Source organism: Mirounga leonina, unplaced genomic scaffold (assembly GCF_011800145.1).
Source record: "Mirounga leonina isolate KUSES-001 unplaced genomic scaffold, KU_Mleo_1.0 Mir_151, whole genome shotgun sequence".
Taxonomy (NCBI): Eukaryota; Metazoa; Chordata; class Mammalia; order Carnivora; family Phocidae; genus Mirounga; species Mirounga leonina.
Genome location: NW_023270377.1, coordinates 33,887,835 through 33,915,279, shown reverse-complemented (window position 1 = coordinate 33,915,279; position 27,445 = coordinate 33,887,835). Strand labels below are relative to the sequence as shown.

Below are 27,445 nucleotides of genomic sequence, written 5' to 3'. Positions count from 1 at the left end.
TTGAAAATTTAATTGTAACTATCTTATTTATTTTTATAGTCTTTTCACAATTTACCAAATGCTTTCACATCTCTTGTTTCTTTTAATCCTCATGACAGTCCTGGAAGGCAGAGATAGCAGGTGGTAGCCTTGGTATCTCCTTTCTCCTAAAGAAGATAAAAAATCAAAGGAGTTAAGTAAATTTCCCAACTTCACACAGCTAACACATGATCAAATCAGGACTAGACTCCAGGGTTTCTTACTTCTAGTCAAGTTCTCCTTCCACATAATGCACTGAATAAAACTGAGAAACATATCCAAACTCAGCATTTGAATAGATAACAGGGTATAGGAGATAAAAATTTTCTTTTTTTTTTTTAAAGATTTTGTTTATTTATTTGGCAGAGAGAGACACAGCGACCGAGGGAACACAAGCAGGGGGAGTGGGAGAGGGAGAAGCAGGCTTCCCGCGGAGCAGGGAGCCCGATGCGGGGCTCGATCCCAGGACCCTGGGATCATGACCTGAGCCGAAGGCAGACATTCAACAACTGAGCCACCCAGGTGCCACCTAGGAGATAAAAATTCTACTTTAAAGTAAGGTTCTCCCCAATGAGTAAATAGAAATCAAATGAGAAATTATCTGCTTTCCCCTCTGATCTGCTAATTTTAAGTCAATCTGCCCATTCATTTTTTTTTTTAACCTGTTGGAATGTTCGTATCAGTGGACTCATAGGAAGAAATGGGGCAAGGGGAGGCCAGGCTGATACAGGAGAGGGTTGGAAGTAAGGTGTGGAGGTACTTGGTTAGGGTGGGGTGGGAGTGAAGGGACTGGGGAGGAGGGAGAGCCTATAACACTAAGTCAATGTTTCTCAACCTTTTCATTATTGCCTCACTAGGGAGCAATAGACACTTTCCCCCTAATCATCCCTCCATGAAATTTTAACACCATAGATAGACCATATATCTGTTTATGTACAGTATGTATATCAGGGCTTTATACATCAAAAGAGTAAGATTTTCTTCACCCCTTTTGGGCTGGTATTACCTTCCTTGAGAATGTATGAACTAGACGACATCACTACTCAAAGCATTCCCTGAAAGCACACTTGCAAGCAAAACTGACCCAAAGTACAGACAAGTGTCTATTCTTGTTGTTCTGTTAAGGGAACAATATGAAGAGATGGCTGTAGAAGAAGGGCAGATGGGCAATGCAAATGTGTAGGTCACTTCCCATTTAGACTTAATGATCTTTTAAAAGTCTTATAGAATCAGGGCGCTTTGGGTGGCTCAGCTGAGCATTGACTCTGAGTTTTGGCTCAGGTCATGATCTCAGTGTCATGGGATCGAGCCCCACATGGGACTCTGTGCTCAGCTCAGAGTCTGCTGGAGATTATCTCTCTCTTCCTCTCCCTCTGCTCCTCCCCCTGCTCGCTCGCTCTCTCTTTCTAAAATGAATAAATAAAATCTTAAAAAAATAAAAACACAAAAGTCTTATAGAATCTTGACTGAAATTTTTATATTTGATCAATTTACTCAGGAAAACACTAAATTGGGAATTAGCACAGTAATGAGTTTCAGATATCTGTGGTTGGTATGTCCTAAAATGTGTGGCACATGTGACTGTATACATGACTGAGAAAAAGAATTTGGTACTTAATGTTTGGGAATAAAGCAAATTGCCAGAAATATCTTTACCTTTCATTTTTCCAAGTTAATATAAAAAGAGAAGATATACTTGAAAGATTATTTCTATGTAGTCCATACATCTTGTTATAATCCACCTTCAGTTTATATCCCACTGTCTTATTCAGGAGTGACAATAGGTGCAGGTTGCAGCCTGGCCCAGTTGAATGATGCCTTACACCTTACTGTTTTGGAGCAACCACAGGAGAAGACTAAGACTTACCGTGCTCTCCTGAAGCATCTGAGGACCCTTGCTGGAGCTCAGATAAGGAATATGGCGGTATGCACCCTAGTGTGATACGGAAGAAGACACAGTTATAGACAGTCACACAGTGTGTTCAGTTTAGCAAATGTTACTCTGAAGAGGAATCCCCAATCAATGTCGAACAAGTCCCTACAATGTAAGTGTGAGTGTGTGTATGTGCCCAAAGTGAGAGTTACCACACTGCATGGATGTGTGTATCTTAAGTGAGAAATGGCATATTATATCACAAGATTATGGTACTGGAGTCTGAAGATGCCCAAATTCTAAACCCAGTCTCTCACCCATGAATGGTATGATCCTGGAGAAGCCACTTGACCTCTTTAAGCCACTGTTTTTTTCATTTTAAGAGTTAAGGTTCAGGGGCACCTGGATGGCTCAGTTGGTTAAGCGACTGCCTTCGGATCAGGTCATGATCCTGGAGTCCCGGGATCGAGTCCCGCATCGGGCTCCCTGCTCGGCAGGGAATCTGCTTTTCCCTCTGACCCTTCCCCATCTCATGTGCTCTCTCTCTCTCATTCTCTCTCTCAAATAAATAAATAAAATCTTAAAAAAAAAAAAGAGTTAAAGTTCAACCACATGGACTGTCCAGCCCTAACAGGCTATGAAATATGTCTTATCCAAGGTAGAGTAAGAAGAGCCTACATCTCGAAAATACTCTTTTATGGCTGTTTCTTGTCTTAAACCTTTGCACTGAGCTCAGTTTCTTAACATGTGCATCCCACATATCTATTCTTTGATGCCCCCCACTTGTCTAGCTTATTGAGGTTTCCTTATTATTTAAGATTTAAGAGTAATTGGTTTGGACCACTGCCCATTCCACACATGACTTTGGTGTGGGGCATTTCTCCTGATTATCTCTGCCCTTATTTCTGTTGGTTCTCAAAATTCACTATGTGTTTCCACCTTCTGCATCTTCTGTTCCTTTTTTGGACCAGGTTATTCCTCTCAACATCACCCCTTGCCCACCATCCCCTCAAAGTTTCTCATTCAAGCCTATGTCTGAAGCAACTCTGTTGATGGTTTGGAGTAACAGACGGATTCCACCCCACAGCAGCACAGCAAGCATTTTGAGTGAGAATGCTACATATCCCGGTTCTTTAGAGTTCACTCAGAGTCCAGTCCCCACTTCCCCCCATGTTATTGGACACTCATCCTAGGGTCAGCTCTCAAAGAAATTTTCTTCCAATAAGTTTGAACTGGGGCCAGGGGTGGGAATCTTGCACAATATGTGGCCTGACTCTATTTAGTTGCCCTAAAACCAGTACCAGATGATTCTATGAAACAAAGAAGAGAATTAAAAAATTAAAACTGGGGGGCGCCTGGGTGGCTCAGTTGGTTAAGCGACTGCCTTCGACTCAGGTCATGATCCTGGAGTCCCGGGATCGAGTCCCACATCAGGCTCCCTGCTCGGCAGGGTCTGCTTCTCCCTCTGACCCTCCTCCCTCTCATGCTTTCTGTCTCTCATTCTCTCTCTCTCAAATAAATAAATAAAATCTTTAAAAAATAAAAAATTAAAAAAAAATTAAAAATTAAAACTTACACAAGATCCCCTGTACACATAATTCCTTATTTGTCAAGTAACTAGCTTAAAAAATGTTATCTTTTTTTATTTAGACTTTAGGAGGACATGTGGTGAGCAGACCTAATTTTTCTGACCTAAATCCCATTTTAGCAGCAGGAAACGCTACCATCAATCTGATATCTAAAGGTAAGAGATAAGCTTTAGGCATTCTGTTTTATAATTGTCACTGTCAGTTATGTAGCTCCTTTCATAAACCATGAATTAGGAACCCAAGTATATCTAACTTAGACTCACCAAATATATAGGCTATATCTATATTACCTCAAATGTAAGGATGAAATTGAGATCAATTATTCTGTTCTCAGATGTGCTATATCTTGTAGATCAGATAAGTTACTGCACCTGAGAATTTTTCTTAACAATTTGGCCACATTTATATACAGTCCAAATTGTAGTATCAAAGCATTTTTTAAATGAGATGTGTATCTGCAGTTTTAAAGCTTTATAGCACATTTCATTTCAAAGTTTTATAAAGATGGAAATTTTTCTTACAGGATTTTTCATTCTTTTTTTTTAAGACTTTATTTTTAAGTAATCTTACACACAGTGTGTGGCTCAAACTCACAACCCTAAGATAAAGAGTCACATGTCTACCAAATGAGCCAGCAAGGCACCTCTAGGACTTTTCATTCTAAACAAAATCAAGTTTGTGGGGCATATTACTCATTACTTCTCTCTTTATTCAGAGACAGTTTGAGCTTTGCCAAGGGAAAATTATTTAAACTTAGTGAAATAACAATAAATGCATTATTATTCATAGAGCTATTGATGTAAGATACCCCCTCTTTGATTAAAATCACATTTTTAGGGGCATCTGGGTGACTCAGTCAGTCGAGCATCCAGCTCTTGATTTCGGCTCAGGTCATGATCTCAGGATCATGGGATTGAACCCTGCCTCAGGCTCTGCACTGAGCAGGGAGCCTGCTTGGGTTTCTCTCTCTCCCTCTCCGCCCCCTCCCCCCCAGCTCACATGCATGCTCGCTCTCCCTCTCTCTCAAAAAAAAAAAAAAAGAAAAGAAAAAGAAAGAAGGAAAGTAAAGGAAAAAATCACATTTTAAAAAGTATAGTGGATCAAATAAGAGAGTATTGTAAACTGTTTAAGAAAAAAAAGCTATATATCAGCCATTTCACCTCTGCCACTTGTCCCATCTCTAGCACTTTGAACAGATCATTTAACCTCTCTGGATCTCTGGGCCTCAGTTTTCCCACTTGTGAAACACATTGTACTATGTTCTTTCCAAATAGCTTTAAAATTCTTCAAGGCCAAAATTTGCGAGTGGTGTATAATGCGTGCTAAGAACCACAAAAGACTTTTCTTTTCTTTTTTTTTTTAGATTTTATTTATTTATTTGAGAGAGAAAGAGAGCAAGCACGGGTGGGGTTAGAGACAGAGGGAAAAGGAGAAGCAGACTCCCTGCTGAGCAGGGAGGCCAACACTGGGCTCGGTCCCAGGACCCCAAGAGAATGACCTGAGCCGAACGCAGACACTTAACCGACTGAGTCACCCAGGCGCCCCCAGAAAAGACTTTTCGGATTATCTGGTCCAGCCATGTCGTTCTACAGATGAGGAACCAGAAGCCCCAAAAGGGTCTGTGACTTGCCTAAGGTGACCCAGGTTGGACTCTGAAACCAGAAACCGCATCTTCTGGCTTCCAGCCTGCATTCTCTCTTTCCACCAGATGCATCATACCTATCCCTTGCTATGTATTCTCCTGTTCGATAAATTCATTCTAATCAAGGTCCTTTTCTCTAATAGAAGGAGACCGGCAGATTCCTTTAAACGGCCATTTCCTTGAGAGATCGCCTGAGGCCTGCCTTAAATCGGAAGAGATTGTGTTATCTGTTTATATTCCCCACTCTACTCAGGTAAAGGCTTCCTGCTCACTGCCCACCCAGAGGGAGCTCAGCTTACCCTGCAGGGAGACTTTGGGGCTGCTCTTAGGAAGGGGCAAATTCTCAGAGAACCATTTGTTTTGCTTTCATATCAGGGCAACATTGTGACTTTCTTGGACCCTAGGCACTTTTGCCTTTGTGGCTCCCTTCCTCCATAAAAAGTAAAATAAAATTTTAAAAAATAAGACTTCTTCGTATAAAGATGAAAATAACCCAAATATCATTCAGTGTTATATACTCATTATTATTATATTCATTTTTTCTTTTGTTTTTAAAAGAACTTTAAAGGAAAAAATTTCTTGATATTCTAAGAATGTTGTAGAGTGATAGATGGGAGCTACACTTGTGGTGAGCACAGCATAAAGTATAGAGATGCTGAATCACTATGTTGTACCCCTGAAACTAATGTAACATTGTGTGTCAACTATACTGAAATAATTTTTTTTTTTTTTTTTTAAAGAATAACATTTCTGTGGGCCCTATCTCTCTGCAAACAGAGAGCCCTTTGTGTGAGGAGTTGAATTTTTGGTTTCAGATAAATATTCATCTTAGCCAAGATTGAGTAAATTTATAATCAGTTTCATCTATAGCAAGTTAAAGTTCATGATCATAAAGATACTTCCAAATCAACCAACATTTATTAACCACTTTAAATAAAAGTATTTATGTATTAACTACCTACCACTCGACATGCCAAGCACAGTGCTGAATCCAGAAGACACTCCACGTATTCATAAGACATGGGTTCCTGTCCTCAAAGGTCTCTAGATCTGAGAAGAAGGGCTTGAAATTGGAAATAGCTAATCATCTCAGACAGGAAATATGTGCACAAAGAGCCAGGGCAGTTCCAGTGACAGGGAGAAGTCCTCCTTTGGTGTTACTCAAAAGGGAGGGAAAGCAGCTAGGGTAGAGCAAAGATCAGTAGAGAGAAGTGGGTGCTCATTCCAGGCGGGAGAGCAACTTGGGGTTGGGGGCTAGGTGGAATGGCAGGTTGGAGGCCAGACAACAGGGCAAGGGGGCTGGGGCAGCCCTGTGGGATGTGGCTGGGAGGGAGGCTGGGGCTCCATCACCAAGCAGATCTATTGTTCCATCAAGAAGTTGGTTTGCACATGTTCTAGCAGACAGCCTTCTTTGAAGGCTTTAAAGCAAGGTAAAATCTTAATGAGAATGGTATTTTAGGAATGCCAATCTAAAATAGAAGATAAAAAAATAGAGGATAAGCTGGTTGGAGGAGAAACTGAAGGTTGAATGGCTAGTTAAGAGGCTAATGCAGTCATGCTGTAATTCAGGTCGGTGAGCATGAGGGTGGTGGCAACAGGAATAGGGAGGAAAGTCCCCACCAGTCAGTACAGTGGACTAAATAGAATCAAGTGTGTCTCAAGCATCTCTTTATCACTTTTGCTTTCTAAATCAAAAGTGTTTTATCTTTGGCAGGGTCCACAGTGGCACCCCTACCCCCAGCAAGATGCTGGCCACACAAAGAGGTTCCCCTACTTCGTGGCTCTAATATTTCACAGTAGTAATGAGATTAAACCTAGAATGAGAGATTGAAATCTGGAAGGCACTTTGAAGACCATGTGATCCAGTGGTTTCCAACCTTTTTTTTTAAGAGTAAAATTCTTCATTCACATGAAATTTATGTAGAATGCCAAACTAAAACAGTTAAAAGTGGAGGTGTTGTAGTTCATCCTGAGAGGTACCACACCTCCTGATTTTCCCTTACCCCTCTCAGCAGCCCTGGAGGCACCATCTGATCAAACCCAACCTTCTCATTTTTAAAGAAAATTAAGACCCAAACAGTCCAAATCACTTGCCTGAGGCCACATGTGGTGACTCAGATTTGAAAGTAAGTGACCATCAACTCTGGAGCCAGACTGCTTAGATTTCAACCCCAATTCTGCCACTTACTGTATGACCTTGTACAAGTTACATAACCTCTCAGTTTCCTCAACAGTAAATTAGAAATGAGGACAGTTGCTCCGAGGATAAACTATTAGTACTTGTAAAGCATGGGGGCCAGTACTCACAGCCAACACTGTGGTAAAAAGCATTGTTTACAGGATCCTTTTCATTATAGCTGTTCATCAGAGTTATTGCTATACAGCAGACAGTGGAGAAGAACACTAAATATTCTGGGTGTTTTTCGGTTTCCAGTGGCACTTTGTGTCAGGACTCCGGCTGGCCCAACGTCAAGAGAATGCTTTTGCCATTGTCAATGCCGGCATGAGTGTGAAGTTTGAAGATGGTACAGACACGATTAAGGACCTTAAAATGTTCTATGGAAGCGTTGGCCCCACTGTTGTCTCTGCAAGCCAAACATGCAAGCAGCTCATTGGGAGGTATGTCCCAGCACATCTGGATATGAAACTCAGGACTTTGTATTTTAATATTTTAATGAAAATAACAGTTGGAGAATTTTTTTCTGATTACATACATATTACATAGTCATATAGGAAATTTAAGCACTGTGGAAGAATTATAAAGAAAATAAAAGTCACCCAAAAGCCAACCTTCCTCAAGATACAATTCTTTTATTGCAGTTTCTATAATAAGATGAATGTACAAATTAATCTAAGTAGATAATATCATCAAATTTTCATTTTTAATTAACCAGCAAAATAAGTAAATGTTTCTAATACTGTACCCGAAGACATCTGAAAATGTCCTTACACCAGAGAAAGAAGATGAAATAGTCTAAAAGTTTAAATGGCCTTCCTCCTATCACTCTCATTGCTTCTAGTGTTTGGAAAGTAAGTTTTTAAAAATTCTTCCCACCAGTGCTTTTACAATAATTTTTATCTACCCATAATATTCATTGTCAACCATGCAATGCAACTTAATGCAGCTTTTTTTCTCGGATACTAAAATGAGTCGATGCTTTCAAAACATTTCTGTAAGAAACTTTCATTTGTGAAAATGTTACAACTATCATCAATAATTGGGTCATGTGCTGGTCATTAGCCTGTATGTGAGTGCAAGGCATGGCCTGTTTGCTGGGGATGCAGCAATGAACAAGACAAAGTTCCAGATCTTGGGAAACTCTGATTTTAGTATTTTGTTACCCCAGCTCTCTGAGCTAAAGTCAACATTCCCAGGCCATGGAGTTACAGATAATAATAAAGGAGGATGGTTAGGAAATTGGAAACCGCTGCACCAGATTCTAAAGAAAGCTAGTGATATATCAGAGGGTATTTTGTCCAGACTTCAAAGATGAATACAGATTTTCTCCATCTTCCCTTGCTCTGTCAGTTTAGTCTGTCTTCCCCTCTCCTGTGACGTGTGTTTACATTCTTTTCTTTTTAATTGTTTTTAATTTTATAACTACATTTTTTTTAAATTTTTTAATTTTGCTACGAGGCTCTGGGATGACCACATGCTGAGTGATGCCTGCCGATGGGTCCTGGAGGAGATTCACATTCCGCCAGCAGCTGAGGGTGGTATGGTAGAGTACAGGCGAACCCTCATCATCAGCTTGCTCTTCAAATTCTACCTCAAAGTGAGGCGAGGACTGAATAAAATGGTAAGTGACTTCTCTGGGCCTCTGAGTGCCTTAACATTCTGAGCGTGAGTCTGCACATGAAGGACTTCCCCTTTCCTGCCCTACTGCAGGAAGGGTATCAGGAAAGGATGGAGCCGCAGTGTGGTGCTTCCCAGCCTCCTCTGTCCCTCTCCCGCCCTCTCCCTTCTCCTCCTGTCCTGGGCTGGGAAGGGGACAATCTTGCTATTACATTTGTCCTATAGGTTGTGTGACAATACTAATACACAATGTCAAGTTCATCTACAGGAATGAAAAGGTTTCAGTAATGAAATTATAACATCTTTTCCTATTTTAAAGAAAATTTTCTTGTTAAAACAATACCTTCTTTAATATTTAGAAAATGTGGATAAGCCAAAAAGGAAGAGAAAATCCTTTGTAATCCCATCACTTGTAGATAACTGTTATTAACATTTTAGTGTGTATCCTTCTAGGCTCTTCTTTATGGATGTGTGTATATATATGTCACACATATACATCTATAGAACTGTTTAGCATAGCTTGCTTGTTTCACTTAGTAACAAACAGCTTTCGGTGTCATTAAATATTCTTCATGACAAAATGACATAATGGTTGCATGATATGTCTATGCATAGCCATTATTTGATCTGTTCCTTATTTTTGGATATTTAGATTGCTTCTGGTTTTTTAACTGTTTTTTTCTTACCTAGCCTAGTTTAAAATAACCTTCACAGGCAGTGTTTCTCAGAATATGGTCCCTGACTATGAGTGTCCCCATGACAAGTCATGAGCTGACCCAAAAATGGCAGATAAATGGCTACACACATTTCTTTTAAGGCTGAAAGCTTTACTCGGTTAGTTCAGCCAGTCCCTTTTTATCGTTTTTATTAACATTATTTATTAGTAGCATTATCATAATATTCTTTATAAATTATTGTATACACTTATTTATTACATATATTCAGTATATATGTATATAATCTGTGTATATCTAATGTTATTACATATAATTTATTAAATATATGTCTCTTGTTTTCTATTCTTATATATTATCATATGTTCTCTTACAGATTATGATTATATATTCTATCTTTATAGAAAATGCAAAAACAGAGAAGCAAAAATTTTAAAAATCAACTGTAAGCCAATAATCCTACCATAAAAACTGTTAACATTTGGAATACATACATATATATTTCTCTTTTCTTTTTTTAACAAGAAAAAGGGATCATACTGTACATAAATTTTTGTAATCCATTTTTTCACTTAATTATAATTCATGAGTGTTCTTAATGTCCATAAATACACTCCTATAAAATTATTTTTAATATCTGCAAAATATTATATCTTATGGATGTTCCATAATTTGTTTAGTCAGTTCCCTCTTATTGGATATGTAGGTTAATTCTAGTTTCTTTACTATGACAAATGATCTGTAGCTGAACGTACTTGTAGATTAATCTTCGTCTGCTCCCTCAGTTGCTTCTTTGAGATATGTGCCCAGAAGATTGGCCCACACTTGAAAGCACAGCCTCTGTTTGGAAGTGCACATATTTCCACCCATTCGAAAGGAGAGCTGGTCATAAAGGAAGTCTCCACTTCCTAGAAAGAGCATTCACTTTCCTGTGTGCATGAGCAGATGTAGTCATGTGCTGCTAGCCTAGGGAGCTCGAAGCTCAGGGCTCTCTCCCAGCAGATCTGGGAGAATAAATGGGATAACCTGTTTCTTTTTTTTCTTTTTAAGATTTTATTTATTTATTTGACAGAGAGAGACACAGCGAGAGAGGGAACACAAGCAGGGGGAGCGGGAGAGGGAGAAGCAGGCTTCCCGCCGAGCAGGGAGCCCGACGCGGGACTCGATCCCAGGACCCTGGGATCATGACCTGAGCCGAAGGCAGACGCTTAATGACTGAGCCACCCAGGCGTCCCGGATAACCTATTTCTACATGTGTTTCTCCAAGCTAGTGACTCAGAATGTAAAGTTAAATGTGAAATGATCTTCTTTTCAGGATCCCCAGAAGTTTTCTGATATCCCAGAAAGGTTCATGAGTGCTCTAGAAGATTTCCCCATAAAAACACCCCAAGGAATTCAGATGTTCCAGGTCAGTGGGGAGAGTTTTTTATTTTTTAATCTTTCTATGCATTCAGATGCATGCATTATGCATATATCTCCCTCTTTTCAATAGCTATATTTTTAATTATTTGTAAGGGTCATGTCTACCAAAGCCAGCCGACATTACCCATTGTCACTCACATACAATTTCACTATTTGCTTGGTTTAGCTTCTTTGCTTTTACTCCAGACTTCATAAGGAATTAGATTCTAAATGTCCCTCCTCAACTATTTCAGTTTTGTTGCTTAAAATGTTCTCCTTTTCTTAGTGAATGCCTGTCCTTTCTTCAAAACCTAACTCTACATTCACTACTTCTAGGAAGCCTTCCTTGCTTTAATAAAGCCATCCTAAATCCCCCAGGAACTTGTGTATTTTCTTTGCACCATATTAGCTGTATAAACTGTTCTTTATTGCTATATGAAGTTGATCATGTTATTTTAATGTGTGTTTGTGTGTATTATGATACCCTTAAAAGCTTGTAGAATCTTTAAGGATGAGAACAGTGTCTTCCTTTTGGAGAGGTGAGGGGGTAGATTATAGCCAGAATATATCTCTTACCATGGTACTCAATGGACATTTATTAACTTTGACTCACAGATATGGATACCAACTGCCTATAATTTTTCTTGACATGTGAGTAAGCCAGATATATCAGACCCAATTTTCAGTGCATGAGAATGTCTGGAAGTAAAATAACTGCTTTATTCATTGACAGTGTGTGGATCCCTACCAATCCCCACAAGACCCCGTCGGCCACCCAGTCATGCACCAATCAGCCATCAAACATGCCACAGGGGAGGCTGTATTTAGCGATGACATGCCCCCTATTGCCCAAGAACTCTTCCTGGCTGTAACCACCAGCACCAGAACTCATGCAAAGATCATGTAAGGAAATAAAAGATGTTTCTTTTTATTACTGGAATGCATTCACAATTTTACATTAAAATTGAGAACTTATGGGGCGCCTGGGTGACTCAATCGGTTAAGCATCTGCCTTCAGCTCAGATCATAATCCCAGGGTTCTGGGATGGAGCCCTGCATCGGGCTTCTTGCTCAGCGGGGAGTCTGCTTCTCCCTCTCCCTCTGCCTGCCACTCCCCCTGCTTGTGCTCTCTCTCTGCCAAATAAATAAATAAATAAAATCTTTAAAAATAAATAAGTAAATAAATAAATAAAATTGAGACCTTATTATATATTTAAATCAACTAAGAATATTCATTTCCTCTTCTGAGTGGATATCAGTCCTTTTTTAAGCAAATTCTTGAAAGAAACTAATGCCAAGAGTCCAAACACCTGCTAAACATCGGCACTTTTCAACATAGAATTTGGTCCCATGATTTAGTTATGAGGTCCATTGTAGTTTTTCCCTGCGTTTGAGGAATCATTTATATTGTACCCTGAACTCACCCCTGCAACTTTGATGTGCACTTTCGAATTTTCCCTCCTAGATCAATTGATGCTTCAGAAGCCCTGGCCCTTCCAGGTGTTGTTGATGTGATAACAGCAGAGGACGTTCCAGGAGATAATAACCATCGGGGAGAGGTCTTCTATGCGCAGAATGAGGTGTGTGATTTGTATGGGACCTATTATTCAAATGCTCATTTAGAAACACCAAAATGACTATTGTTTATGACTCTAATATCTGTGGATTCATGTTCACGTCACAAAGACTTACAGAGAACCAAGGACTCCATATCAGTGATTCTCAAATTCTCTCTTGAATTGTGGACCCTCTTGAGATTCTGATCATATGCCATAAGCCCTGTCAAAGACGGCTTCTTAAAAAAAATTGTGAAAACCATAGAAGCAATATAGAGCATAGGACATTAAAAGAACCAACAGAATTTCAGGATGACTGGATTAAAATGTGCAAAATGGGAATAGTGAGGAATGCACCTAAAGATAGTCAGAAGCCAGGTAATTAAATTCTGTACCCAGTTTTTGTACCCTCTAAATCCCACTCAGTCCAGTGTTTTAAATTTATTCTCATAGGTAGGGGCGCCTGGGTGGCTCAGTCGTTAAGCATCTGCCTTCAGCTCAGGTCATGATCCCAGAGTCCTGGGATTGAGTCCCACATCGGGCGGGCAGGGAGCCTGGTTCTCCCTCTCCCACTCCCCCTGCTTGTGTTCCCTCTCTAGCTGTGTCTCTCTCTGTCAAATAAATAAATAAAATCTTTTAAAAAAATTTTATTCTCATAGGTAGAAAATAATCTTTCTTTTGGTCACAAGAACCCAGTGGGTAAATGTAAGAACGTGGGAACAGTAATTCCTTTTTTAATGATTCTGTGCCTTAACTAATGGTGACATGTGCCTTTTCTGCAGGTGATTTGCGTGGGTCAGATTGTCTGCACTGTGGCTGCTGACACCTATGCTCATGCAAGAGAGGCGGCCAAAAAAGTGAAGATCACTTATGAAGATGTAGAACCAAGGATTATCACAATAGAGGTAGTCAGGCCACTTCGTGTCTTCTAGAATGCCTAGGACGGTATACTTCTGGCAGAATTCAACTGCTGGAGTCACAAAATAGTATAATTTTATACTTATTCCATCTATAGTCAATGTTATCTATAGTTTCAGAGTGAAGGCTCTAGCAATATGCACCTAGAGACATAATTCTGAGAATTTCTCTGCTTGGATTTCCCCTTCCTTCCAGTGACCACTTCTTCTCCCATTGTCTCCTGCTAAGGCATGTCCTCTGAATACAGATAAGTAACACCAGAGGAATGTCCTTATGACTTCATGTAAAACTAGCCAGTGGGAAAATCCAGAGCACTGTGAACTGAGAACAGTTGTAACACTTACTGAATTTCAGCCTGGGTCCTCTGTCTCTGGCCCATTTCCTCCAAGCTCTGGAGACGGAAAACCCAGGTTTGTACTCTGACTCCATCTTTTGGAGGCCTCTTAATAGCAAGGAAATTTTGGCAAGTTACTTAAATTCCTCTTACTTTCTCAGCTGTAAAATGGGAACTATAAAAGCACCTACAGAAAAGGTCACTGCGAGCGTTAGATGAGAAAACCCAAGTAAAATGCCTAGAACAGCACCTGGGAGACATGGAATGTATGCAGTAAATATTTGCTATTATTTTTATTTTAGTTGTTGTTATTAATGGGGGGATGGTGCTTTGTAGCCCCAGGGTTTGGCAAAGAGCTAAGCCCGTGGTGTGTCTTACTAAATTTGTGTGATGGAGGGAGAGAGAATAGGTGGGTACATGAGCAGTATGAAACCCAGCCAAGTAGGCTGCAGTCTTCAATATCCTCTGATTCGCCTCTGTTCTTCCCAAGAGTTGCCAAGTTCAAGTCTTTTCCAGTTATCTTTTAAATGCCTTTAAGTCTGCCCCTTTCTTTCCATCTCAGTTTCACCCCCATCATACCCTTCAGTCAAGATCTCACCATTTATTGTCAGACTTACTACAGTTACCACTTAAAGAGGCTCTTGTACTCCATTTCAAACTGTCTACCCACCACATTAACTTTTCTAAGCCTCAGTGTTCATCAGGTCACTTTTCTTACACGATCATGTCCCCCTCGATAAGGTTCTTAGCATAGAACTGAAGGTCTTTCATAGTCCAACCTCAATTTACCTTTGAAGCTCATCCAGCTGCTTCTTGATAGAAAACCTGCTCCCCAGCCAGCCTGACCTTGTTCTCTTTTTGGCCCCTCAGCTTGATTTCAACCTCAAACTATTGCTTTCTGAGGTGCCCTTGACTTCAAATGATTTCCTCTCCCATCTCTAACTGTCCTAATTCCATGCAATTCAGTGCCTAATTTAGGTCACCTACACAAGGCCATTTCTGAGCGTTTGCAGCTCCACCAGCCTCCTCCTTGGCCTCTCTCAACCCTCTTACCCCACTCCTCACTCACACCATAAAGTTGGCACCTGAATACCCAACTGCCTCAGGTCATCCCTCAGCAATCTAGAGGCCATGTTTCAGATATGTTTGTTTCCCCCTCAGCTCTTTCTCAGAGCCCTGAACAAAACTGAGTCACCAATGCCTGTAGTCCATTGTATCCCAGTTTCTGCTGACTCTCCACACTGCTCAGATTGTCTGTTGTGGTGTGTGAATATCTGACAAAGCAAAAGCATAGCAGTTTGATGGATGAATGGCTTATTAGGATGTGAAAAAACAAAACTTTTTATTGTTTTGGTTTATTTGTTTTTCCCTTGCAGCAAGCGCTAAAGCACAATTCATTTTTTTCCATTGAAAAGAAAGTTGAGCAAGGAAATGTAGAGGAAGCCTTTAAATATGTTGATCAAATCATTGAAGGTAAGTGGTCTTGGGCCAGAAAAGTAACTCCTCTGAAGTTGAAGACTCTTAAGTTCAGTCATCTGGTTTGAGAAATACTGAAACTTCAAGGCAGAGCTCTCAACCCTAGTGTGATTTTTAAGTCAAAATTTAAAATGCACAAATAATAAGTTTACAGTTTGAAATTTTATGTATCTGTACAAATCTATGTAAACACTACCCACATCAAGATACAGAACACTTCCAGGGTTCCTGGCTGGCTCAGTTGGAAGAGCATGCAACTCTTGATCTTGGGGTTGTAAGGTCGAGCCCCATGTTGGGTGCAGAGATTACTTAAAAATAAAATCTTTAGAAATATACAGAGAGAACACTTCTAGCAGCCCAGAAAGGTTCCTCTTGCTCTCTCTCAATCAATAACTCTCCCAAAGGTCTTTATCACTACAGAAAAGTTTTACCTCTTTTGAACTTCATACAAATAAAATCTTACAGTATAACTTTCTTTGTGCCTACTTCTTTTATTCAACATTGTATATGGAAGATTCATCCACATTGTAGCATAGATCAGTAGTTCTTTTTCATCATTTAGGAGTATTCCATTGTATAAATAATTCCACAATTTATTTATCCATTCTATCATTGATGGACTATTTAGCTATTTTCAACATGATGATGTTATGAATAAAGTTTCTATAATATTTTACATATCTTTTGGTGGACATAGCAGTCATTTCCACTGAAATATACCCAGGAGTAGAATTGCTAATTACCTTTAGTAGTTAATGCCAAACATTAAAAAAAAAATTTTGTTCCAAGTTGTACTCCTATTAGCAATTATGAGATTTCCATTTTTCTGTTGTTATCATCAGTCTTTTTAGTTTTATGTAATCTGGTGGAGTACTATCTCATTGTGGTTTCCATTGAATTTTTTTGATGACTAATGATATTGAATCCTTTTCATACATGTATTGGCCATTTTTAGATCCGCTTTTGTAAAATATTTGTTTAAGTCTTTTGCCTGTTTTTTAATTAATTACAAGTGATAATTATAATTAATATTATGTTATATTGCCATAATTATATATAATTGATTTTAATATAATTAGTATAATAATTACTCGATTTACTTACAAATTTATAGAAGGTTTCTATGTTTTTGGTATAAGTTCTCTGTTGGTTCTAAATATTGCACATATCTTATCCCAGCCTATGGATTGCATGTTCAACGTCCTCATTATTCTTTTTCATGAACAAAAGTTCTTGATTTTAATGTAGAACAATTTGTCAGTCTTTTCTTTATGGTGCCCAATGTTGTTGAGCCCATGAAAAAATTCTTGCCTATCCAAAGGTCATGAAGATATTTTTCTATGTATACTCCTAGAATCTTAATAAAATATTTTAGCCTTGACACTGAGGTCTATGATCCATCTCAAATTAATTTTTCTGTCTAGTATGACGCAGGGGTCAAGGTTCAGTTTTTTTCAAGTGGATATCCAGTTGACCCAGCACCATCTATTAAAAACTATCTTTAGTGAATTGCAGTGCAGCTTTTATGGTTTTCCAGGTGTCTACGTATGTGTTGTTCTATTTCTGAACTCTTTATTATATTGCATTCATCTGTTTATCTATCTTTGTAATAGACTACACTGTCTTACTTGCTGTAACTCTATTTTGAGTTTTGAAATCTGAGAGTGTAATGTCCTTTTGCTAATTCTTTCTCAATATGACCTTAGCTATTATAGGTTCTTTGCATTTCCATATACATTTATTGTCAGTTCATCAATTTTCACTAAAAATAACTTGCTGGGATTTTGACTGGAATCGCATTGAAACAATATCAACTTAGAGACTGGAAATCTTAACAGTATTAAGTTCCAATCCATGAGCAGGATAGACGCTGCCTTTTATTTAGGTTTACTTTAATTTCTCTCAGTAACTGTAGTTTTCACTATAGAGATTTTGCACATCCTTCTTAATATTTATACCTAGTATTTGGTGTTTTATGATGCTGTTTAATTTTTTTTTAAGATTTTATTTATTTATTTGACAGAGAGACACAGCGAGAGAGGGAACACAAGCAGGGGGACTGGGAGAGGGAGAAGTAGGCTTCCCGTGGAGCAGGGAGCCTGATGTGGTGCTTGATCCCAGGACCCTGGGACCATGACCTGAGCTGAAGGCAGACACTTAATGACTGAGCCACCCAGGTGCCCCTATGATGCTGTTTTAAATGACATTTATTTTTATTTAATTTTCTACTTGTTTATGTCTAGTATATAAAAACAAAATTAGCTTTTGTCTATTTAGTTTTTTTAATTTTTTATTTAAATTCAATTAGCCAACATATAGTACATCATTAGTTTCAGATGTAGTGTTCAATAACACCCAGTGCTCATCACATCACATGCCCTCTGCCACAATTAGCTTTTATATGTTGATCGTGTACCTAAGAACTTTACTAAATTCACTTACTATTTTAATAATTCTCTTGAGTTTTATGTATAGACAAACATACCATGACAGTTTTATTTCTTTTCCAATCTTGATACTATCATTTATTTGTTGGTTTGTTTGTTTGTCTGCTTTGATTTACTGAACTGGCAAAGATCTAGTTAGTATGATTTTTTTTAAGTTTTTTTAATTTATTAATTTGAGAGAGAGAGAGCACAAGCAGGGGGAGCAGCAGAAGGAAGCAGGCTCCCCGCTGAGCAGGGATTCCCGATGTGGGGCTCGATCCCAGGACCCTGGGATCATGACCTGAGCTGAAGGCAGACACTCAACTGACTGAGCCACCCAGGTGCCCCGATTTTTTTTTAATACCAGTGCCCAAATCCCACCCCATACCAATGAAATCAGAACTTTGAGTACAAGGTGAGAGCATCAGTATTTATCTAAAAGCTCCCCAGATGATCCTAAGGTATATCCAGGATTGAGAAACACAGCTCTTTAAAGAAAATTATTTCCAGTCTTGGGTAAGAGAAAATAGTAATTTTCACAGAATCTATTACTTTCTTCTAAAGAGTTGGAAAAGAGTGTTCTGTAAGCTTTTAGTCTTTTATGAAAACCTGGAAGAGAGCTTTTTTTTTTTTTTTTTTGGACCTTTTTTGCATGACTTACATTTTGTTGTCCAAAGAAATAATTTCAAGAAATCCTTTGACTCCTGGCAAAAATAACTCCTCACTTATTTTAACAGCACAGGAATCTTTTGGCTAATTTTTGTTGTTGCTGTTATTCTTAACTGAATTATAGTTGACATACATTAAAATAAAAATACTGAAGTATTTAGTATTTTATTTCATTTTAAAGTAAAAATGCCTTCCAAATACTGAAACTAGGGCCAAATGCCTCTTCTGGTATGACCTAGAAAATGACAAGGGTATACTGAGCCAGGCAAAAATCTCAGCTAAACCAGCAGGAGCAGGCTGGTTTTAGGGAAATAAACAACCTCAGCTCTGCCATTTTAAACCTTTGTGTCCTTTCACCAACTACGGATCTTCTGTGACTCAATAATCCTGACATCACCAGACTGAGATACATATTGTTATTACCCTCCCCACCTCCCTGTTTGACAGAGGAGGAAATGAGGTTTTAATAACTTGGCCAAATTCACTAGAGATGGCGGCACCTGGATGTGTGACCAGGTTAGTCTGTATGCTCAAGTCCAGCACATCATGGATCTCGCCACCCCACTCAACAGATGAGGAAACTGAGGCCAAGAGAGAGGAAGTGAATGACCCAGGGTCAGACAGCTGGTTGTGCACAATAAGTCTTAATTAGAAAATAGAAAAAAGTAGTTTACCAAATGATATAAAGTCCAGCTCTCCAGAAGCTAAAGCAACGCACTCCTCATAAACAAAATACCACTGAGAGCCCCCAGCTTGGGACTTTCAACTAAGCATTGTCCTGTGTTTATGACTTACAGGTGAGGCCCATGTAGAAGGGCAGGAACATTTCTACATGGAAACACAAACTATCCTGGTTATCCCAAAACAGGAAGATAGAGAAATGGTGCTATACCTTGGAACACAGTTTCCGAGTCATGTGCAGGTAACAGGATATTTTTGGAAAATGAGACTCCAGCTAACGGTGTGCTATAAGGCCCTACAACCAGGCCCTCTGCTCTGGGGAACTTTGGATTCTTTCCACTCCCGTGACTCAAACTCTCTGTATATTTGACATAAGCTACAGTCCAGAATGAAGAAAATGGGGCAAATATTTCCCTAAAAGGGCAGACTTTTCAAAGAAATGAAAATTTTGCTACCTTTCAAAACATGTGCAAGATTTATCTTACCCTTATAACAATTGATAGTGTAAAACCTAATGTCAGGGAGGTCACAGCCTTAGTATTATATTTAAATTTCCACTGTGGTTCATTGGTGTCGCTTCTCTGTCTTAATGTTTGCATGCATTGGTGATGCACATTTAAAGTGATTACATTTCCAGTGCAGTAACAGGTGATTTCCAGGCCTATTCCAGTGGTTGAGATATAAGGCGTTGCTGCACCCAGACAAGTAAAGGAAATCCTCTGACATTCCCCTCTTCTGAGATATAGAGATGTTGGTTCTAGAATAGTGTCTGGCACAGGGGATACTTAAACAGTTGTACTGGGAGGAGGAGTAATGACAAGCATCACTGAGGGGAAAGCTGAGGGCTTCCTGGTAGAGCAGCAGAGTGAGTTGGTGCCTTGGGGTCCTGCAGGGGTGGATAGGCTCAGTGGGAAGAGGAAGCTGCTGTTCAAGGCAAAATGAAAGGCTGAGGGCACTGATGTTGAGCTGGGGTGTTTGTGGCCTCCACGGTTGCAAGTTCTGAAGTGGACAGCAGAGGAATGAGGAGTTATGGTTTTGCCCCTAAAAAATTATGTGATCTCCCACAAGTGCCGGGCACCAGTATCTTTTTCTACAAATTGAGGGAGGTGATAAAGATCACCTCTGAGCTCTCTTTTGACAGAGAGTATGCAGCTGTGGGCTCCAAATGGATAAAATGTATGTCCCAGGTTACCATTGCTATCTATCATCAATACCTTCTAAGGTACAATTAGTTACCTTCATGAGGCATTTCCCAGCGGTAACGAGGGTACAGGGTACTCACAGCCCACAGCCCAGAACCCCGGGGCAATATCTAAAGCAGGCCGAATAAAGGATTTGAATAGATAAAGAAGGTCTATGAATGACTAATAAGCACACAAAAAGATGCTCACAGCTTTGTCACTAAGGAAATGTACATCAAAATCACACTGAGATACCACTCTACATCCACTAGAATGGCTGTAATCAAAAGACAGTAACAAATGTTGATGAGGATGTGGAGAAATTGAAACCTTCATACATTGCTGATGGGCATGAAAAATGGCACAGCCTACAAAATAGCATGGCAGTTTCTAAGGATATTAAAGATAGTGACTACATAACCCAACAATTCCATGACTAGGTATCTACCTGAGAGAACTGAAGTCATCTACCCACACAAAAATTTATACGTGAGTGTTCATAGCAGCATTGCTTACAATAGCCAAAAGTGGAAACAGTCCAAATGCCCATCAATTGATGAATGGGTAAACAAAATATGGTATATCCATATAGTGGAATATCATTCAGCCATGAAAAGAATGAAGTACAGTTACATGCTACAACATGGACAACATGCTTTCAACAACCTTGAAAATATTATGCCAAGTGAAAGAAGCCAGTCACAAAAGACCACATATTGTATGATTAAGTTTATATGAAATGTTTCAAACAGTAAATCTATGGAGACAAAAAGTAAATCAGTAGTTGCCTAGTGCTGGCGGGGCTGGAGGAAGATAAGGAGTGACTGCTCAGTAGATCCAGGGTTTCTTTGGGGACGCTTAAATGTTCTCAGATTATGGTGATGGCTGCACAACTCTAAAGATTCTAAGTTATGGAACTAAGTATGTTCTAAGTATTTGTTCTAAGTAAATGTTCTATTTGTTGAATTACGGGGCTTCTTCAACTAGGCAGAGGGGAAGCACACAGGTGAGGAAATAAACTATCCAATTGCACTGACGTGGCTTTGGGGACTTACCTCTTGCAGGAATTTGTGGCTGTAGCATTAAACATTCCAAGGAGTAGAATCGCCTGCCATGTGAAAAGAACTGGAGGAGGGTTTGGGGGAAAAGTGACCAAGCCTGCTGTGCTGGCAGCCATCAGTGCTGTAGCCGCCAACAAGTAAGAGTCGCAGTAGCCGCTGTTAATGGCAGCCGTCCTGGCCCTGCAGAGACCATCGTGTCCTGGTCCTGCACCCCAGCTTCCGTCCCACGGGTCACAGCCTTTCGTCTCTGGGGGCGGGGGGGGGGGGGCAGGTAGCAGGTCGGGGAAGGAACACTGGACCTGAGCAGAGGATCTGTGTTCTAGTCCTGCTCTTGAACTGCCACTCACTCACAAGGTCACCTTGACAAGCCACTTCAGTTTCTTCACCCATAAATTGGTGAAAATAATATCTACTTGTCTTGTAAGATTATTGTGTAAAACAGATGTAACCACTGTGTGTCTTGACTCAGATGTAACCATGTATTGCTTTTTCATTGACTTTAACCCTTTAAAATGTTTATGTTTTAAATTGTTAAAGTAAATCAAACTGAGATTGCCTGAGTGGAAGGAGGGTCAAAACCCTAACCTTATAAGGGACATGTTTTGTCATGAAGTAAACCAGGGTCTGCTGCTCCTGGGAATATTCACTTAGCCTCTGCATTATCCAGAAGGAATAGCCAGACACAGGAATAGCCATGACTTTTGTGAACCTTATAACTACTAAACCTCTCATAAATATTCAAGACAAACTTAACTTATCCTAGGCTACCACTACAAAAAGAAAAACTGTGAATGACCTTAGCTCATTGGCACTTTCCAACAATAGAAAAGGCTGTCTTATACATATGGGTGTGCAGGCACTGAGAACATTCCTTCAGAAGCCAGAGGAGTCCTCGGTGGACATTTTATGAACATGGAGCCTGAATGAAAAGGAGCCTGAGCTCAACAGAGCATTGGTTCTCAACCTTTCCAGCCTCAACATCCCCCATGGCAGTTATTTTAATGCTCCATTTAATATCCCAAAGTAAAGTTCATAATAATATAACCTACTTATACACATAATAGCAAAATAATCATACAATGCCTTAATGTTATATTAAAAAATTAAAGGAAAGTAACTTATAATGAAATAATGTAGCATTTCGATATATAAATTCTCAGACATGACTAAATCAGGATAATAGTAATCGTGTTTTTTTAATTTTAATGTTCCCACAAACTTCTGAAATGTTGTTTAAAGCATGTAACTTCCCCCATTAAAAACCACTAAGCCTGATTATCTCAAGCCCCCTTCCCCATCTCTTTGTCTCTACAATTTATGAAGCATCCAGCATATTAATAGAGTCATTTCCTATAGGACTGGCTGCCCAATCCGGTTTATTCTAGAGCGTGGTGACGACATGCTGATAACTGCTGGCCGCCACCCACTCCTGGGAAAATACAAAGTGAGTGAGATCAGAAATTTTAGGAAACGGCCTAAAACATTGTTCAGTGATAACCAACCAACCAACCAGCCAACCAACGGGAAGCGACAATTACTAAATTCCATACCATCCACGAATATTTGGATGCTGCCTACAACCGACCAGAACTTTCTGTTGGGATCCTAGTCAACTTGGGCATCAGCCTCAGTGTCCCTCTGGTGACTGTCACTTTGAACCATGTTCATAAATCAGGTAGCCTGACAACTGTGATCACATGTGTTTGTGTAGTAACGTGGTTGTATTGAGAAAGTGGTTTTATTTATATCACTTTGCAGATTGGATTCATGAACAATGGTGTGATCAAAGCTGCTGATGTTGAATATTATATCAATGGTGGATGCACTCCTGATGAGTCTGAGTCGGTAAGAAATATGCTTTTCCCAGAGGCTACCAGTTGAGCTGTATGTGTCATACTTTATTTGCATGAATATTTGTCATACAAAATAGATAAGTTCTGTGAAGCATTCTTGTTAGAGATAAAATTAGGTTAAGTGGTTTTGAATATTTGATAGATGTGAATTATTGTTTTGTTTTGCTTTAATTCAGGTAACGGAGTTCATTGTGCTGAAATCTGACAATGCATATTATATTCCTAATTTCCGGTGCCGGGGTAGGCCCTGCAAAACAAATTTGCCATCCAACACGGCCTTCCGAGGATATGGCTTCCCCCAGGCTGCAGTGGTAGTAGAAGCTTACATAACTGCTGTGGCATCTCATTGTAACTTATCCCCTGAAGAGGTAATAAGTCAGAACCCCCTAACGAAACAGCTTTGGTTCAAATATATCTTGAGTACCTACATATAACATTGTATCCGCTTCTAAGTAGATACAAAGAACTAAAGTACTCCATCTGTGTATCAGTTTAGCTTTTGATATGTAACAAGTCAACCACAAAATTTAATGGACTAAAATAACACAAAGTATTTCTTCTGGTTCTCAGGGTCAGCTGCGTAGCTCTTCTGATCTGAGCCAGCTCAGCTGGAGTTTTATGGTTTAAGACAGCTTCATTTACGGGTCTGATGGTCACTGGGCCAATTAGTCTAGGGAGCATCTCAGCTGAGAAGGGTCATGTCTACTTCACAGAGTCTCATCCTCCAGCAGACTAGCCCAAATTAGTTCTCATGATGGTGGTCACAGGGTTCCCAAGAGTGGCAGGAATGTGGCAAGCCCACGAGTGTCTGCCTGTATTAATATGTATTGCCCCATGGGCCAGACCAAATCGTATGGCCAATCCCAGAGTCAGGGTGAAACCACCTAAGAGCATGAATACAGAGAATGAAATGATTGCCATTTGTGCAAACATTCACAATGTTTTTGAGCTCCAGATTTTGAGGAGCTAATTTGAACAGTTAAGAATAAGGAAATGTTGTGTAGGGGTAGAATAATTTTGAGTGGGGAGAATTTTGTCTCACCACTAACAAAACTTGTGACAGGGCTGCTATTTCTCAGGGTTATGGTGAAGTTAACTGAGATAACACACTTACCCTACAGCCTGGAGCAGATGAAGCGTTCACCAGTAGTTTCTATTGTTATTGTGGTTATTGTTGTTATTGTGATGTTTACATATGTATATTTGCACTTGCATATTTATAGCCATTTAAATAGTTTCCTTTTTTAGAAAGACTTTCTTCATATCAGGTATTTAACAAAAACCCATGCTCCACTAATGGAATAAGCATATATCCTTAAAATCCATTTTATTGTCTTTCAGGTTAAAGAAATAAACATGTATAAGACAATTAACGAAACAACCTACAAGCAGACATTTAATCCAGAGCCCTTGCGAAGATGCTGGAAAGAATGTCTGGAGAAATCTTCATTCTCTGCTAGGAAACTGGCTGCAGAGGAATTTAACAAAAAGAACTACTGGAAGAAGAGGGGGCTTGCTGTGGTCCCCATGAAATTTACCGTTGGGTTCCCTGTGGCCTACTACAATCAGGTGAGGTTGAGAGAGGTGTCTGTCTTCTCACCAGAAGTCCTTTTCCACACGACTGGCTGTCTGAAAACGGCAATCTCGTGCAACTAGGGATGGTCCCTGTGGGGAGAAAGACGAAACCGGGGCAGATTCCTACAGCAGGGAACAAAGCGGGTTTAGGCAAGAGTTGGGCACCACAGGTATCAGGGCAGATCGGGTGCGACACGGTACCAGGGGCTCAGAAAGCCATCAATGGGCAAAGTCTAGCTCGAGGGGTCTGACCTTGGGCAGGGCCCCAAACATAAGCACTGGGGCCTGGGGTCTCATTTCAAATCCATGAGAGAATCGGGAGAAATAAGAGGATCTCTTTCTCTCTTTCCTAAATTCTTAGTGGCAGCAGTGGGGTCATTTGAAGACAGAGCTTTCAAAAACTCACGGGAACAGACAGAGCCACCCCGTTGGTGCAGGAACTTGGAGTTACTGTGTGAAAGCTCAGTGACTGGTGTGCCTTGTTTTTAGTGTCACCTTGAACAGTGTTTCATGGGGCTCTGCTCTGGATGCTGTCTTATTTTTTGCTTCTATCCCCATCAGCCTCTGAACTGTCCCCTTAACAAACCTATGCCGAGGAAGGAATAGAGGCCCCCTTCACAGTATGAATGTCTCTCACCAGATTATCTTCCCGACACACCTTTCCTCGGTGCCCACGAACAAGGCAGAGAGCAAAATGAGAGGGCAAGGGGGAAGGGCCAGCTGCTCCGCTTGGAGCAGCTGCTGTCTTGCCCCCGGGGCGGCGGCGGGGGAGGGCTCCTCCAGCTACAATAACATGCAAGACCCCCTTGGAAGGAAAAAAATTTCTGTGGACTCTCAGTGATCACTTACACGATTTATTTTGATGTTATTTAACTGTGAATAATCTCAAAACAAAGAATAAGCTTCTTATAGCTCTTATGCCTTTATAAAATACAAACAAAACTGGAAGCTAAAAATTATATTATAAATGCCAGTAAGAAAATAGTAACATTACCTTAACGTAGTAGAAGATGTGGCTTCTTCTTTTTTTTTTTTTTTTTTTTAAGATTTTATTTATTTGGCAGAGAGAGACACAGTGAGAGAGGGAGCACAAGCAGGGGGAGAGGGAGAGGGAGAAGCAGGCTTCCCGCGGAGCGGGGAGCCCGATTCGGGGCTCAATCCCAGGACCCTGGGATCTTAACCTGAACCGAAGGCAGACGCTTAACGACTGAGTCACCGGGCGCCCCAAGATGTGGCTTCTTTAAAACTCAATCCTCGCTCACAAAATGATGGTAGTTCCGGCTGCTGCTGTACAAGGCATTTTGAAATCTTTATCCTAAATGTCTACGTAGGGTGTGCTGACTCACCGTCCCACCACTTGTCTACGAGATGCCCCATTAATTAAAGTAGTCCTACTTAGTGGTTGTACAATCATCAACATAAAATGTAACATGGGATCTGAAAGCATGTGGCAATACTCCCTTGTTACATGGTTATCCGTTACTCTCGTTAGATTATCATAAGGTGAAAACACAGAGTTTAAAAGTTCTTGTAGAGAACTTGATAGTCCTAAGAATACAGTCTCAGACTCAAGAGACCGGCATAGGTAAATTAGTTGATATTTTCCATACTTGGTAGCAGGGGCACAGGCCATTAGCACAGGGGTTGAGGTCCCAAGGAGGCACCTGCAGGATGCTGGGCCACATGCACCAGCACGAGAGAGGAATTGCTCTAAAGAAGAAGTCCAGCGGGCGCCTGGGTGGCTCAGTTGGTTAAGCGACTGCCTTCGGCTCAGGTCATGATCCTGGAGTCCCTGGATCGAGTCCCGCATCGGGCTCCCTGCTCGGCAGGGAGTCTGCTTCTCCCTCTGACCCTCCCCCCTCTCATGTACTCCCTCTCTCTCAAATAAAAATAAATAAAATCTTTAAAAAAAAAAAAAAAAAGAAGTCCAGCAACTTGCAAACCACCTAACGTAGGCCAGCCTCCTCCCTCCTAAAGCCTGGTTCCTGGAGCCATGTGCACAGACTGTGGGTTCTTCCACTGGAACAGTCAGCCCCAGAGAGAGACAACAGCAGTGAGTTTGAAGGAGACAGCCTGGCATGGGAGTGGAGGACACTGGGCTCAAGTTAGGAGTTGTGGGTTCCAGTGCTGACTCTGTCACAAACTAAGCACCTGGGTCTGGCCATTCTCCTCCTCTCCAGGCTTCTGTTCCCCCATGTGCAAAGTGAAAAATTTGGACCAAATCGGTGGATTCCAAACCTGGCCAATCATCAGAATCACCTGGGAGCTTAAAAAATAGATGTTTAGGCTCCGCCTCCAAACTTCTACTGAGTTGAAATTTCCAGAATGAGACCCATACTTTTTCCCTACCATGATGCTGAAGGTCAGCAACATTTGGAAACCATTAAAACATCTCAGGGTTCTCCCAGCTCCTCTAGGATCCCAGGCAGTTTGTGCCCAGAAATTTACTCATACAGGTTCTATTTGCTTTAAAATGAATTTTCATGCCTGGAGAGAAGAATGATAAACTACCGTACAAGTTGAGGCTTTGGAGTGGCCTCAAAGCAATGACACAAGGCCTCCAGAGGCCAGGGACTGGTAGGAGGGGAGATGAGCCACCATTCATACATTGACATTGATGCTTCTCCAGTCTGGGGTTTCTTGACAGGGGTTGTCTGTTGCTACCTGTGAAGGCTTTCTTCCCTAGTGCAGACGGTGAGAGATTGGCTCAATAGAGCAAAAC

General features: G+C 40.4%; 1 protein-coding gene across 1 annotated transcript in view; it reads left to right on the top strand.

The window, feature by feature from the left end:
- Positions 1-27,445, top strand: part of LOC118012164 (aldehyde oxidase 4-like) — a 57,490-nt gene that overhangs the window by 17,628 nt on the left and 12,417 nt on the right. The window contains exons 11-26 of the mRNA XM_035007434.1: positions 1,791-1,942; positions 3,542-3,635; positions 5,266-5,375; positions 7,557-7,741; positions 8,760-8,922; positions 10,908-11,000; positions 11,727-11,896; positions 12,459-12,573; positions 13,332-13,454; positions 15,178-15,274; positions 19,170-19,294; positions 21,299-21,432; positions 22,652-22,739; positions 23,054-23,140; positions 23,325-23,516; positions 24,490-24,717. Of these exons, the coding sequence (XP_034863325.1) occupies positions 1,791-1,942; positions 3,542-3,635; positions 5,266-5,375; positions 7,557-7,741; positions 8,760-8,922; positions 10,908-11,000; positions 11,727-11,896; positions 12,459-12,573; positions 13,332-13,454; positions 15,178-15,274; positions 19,170-19,294; positions 21,299-21,432; positions 22,652-22,739; positions 23,054-23,140; positions 23,325-23,516; positions 24,490-24,717 (2,156 nt within the window). The remainder of the gene's footprint in view (positions 1-1,790; positions 1,943-3,541; positions 3,636-5,265; positions 5,376-7,556; positions 7,742-8,759; positions 8,923-10,907; positions 11,001-11,726; positions 11,897-12,458; positions 12,574-13,331; positions 13,455-15,177; positions 15,275-19,169; positions 19,295-21,298; positions 21,433-22,651; positions 22,740-23,053; positions 23,141-23,324; positions 23,517-24,489; positions 24,718-27,445) is intronic.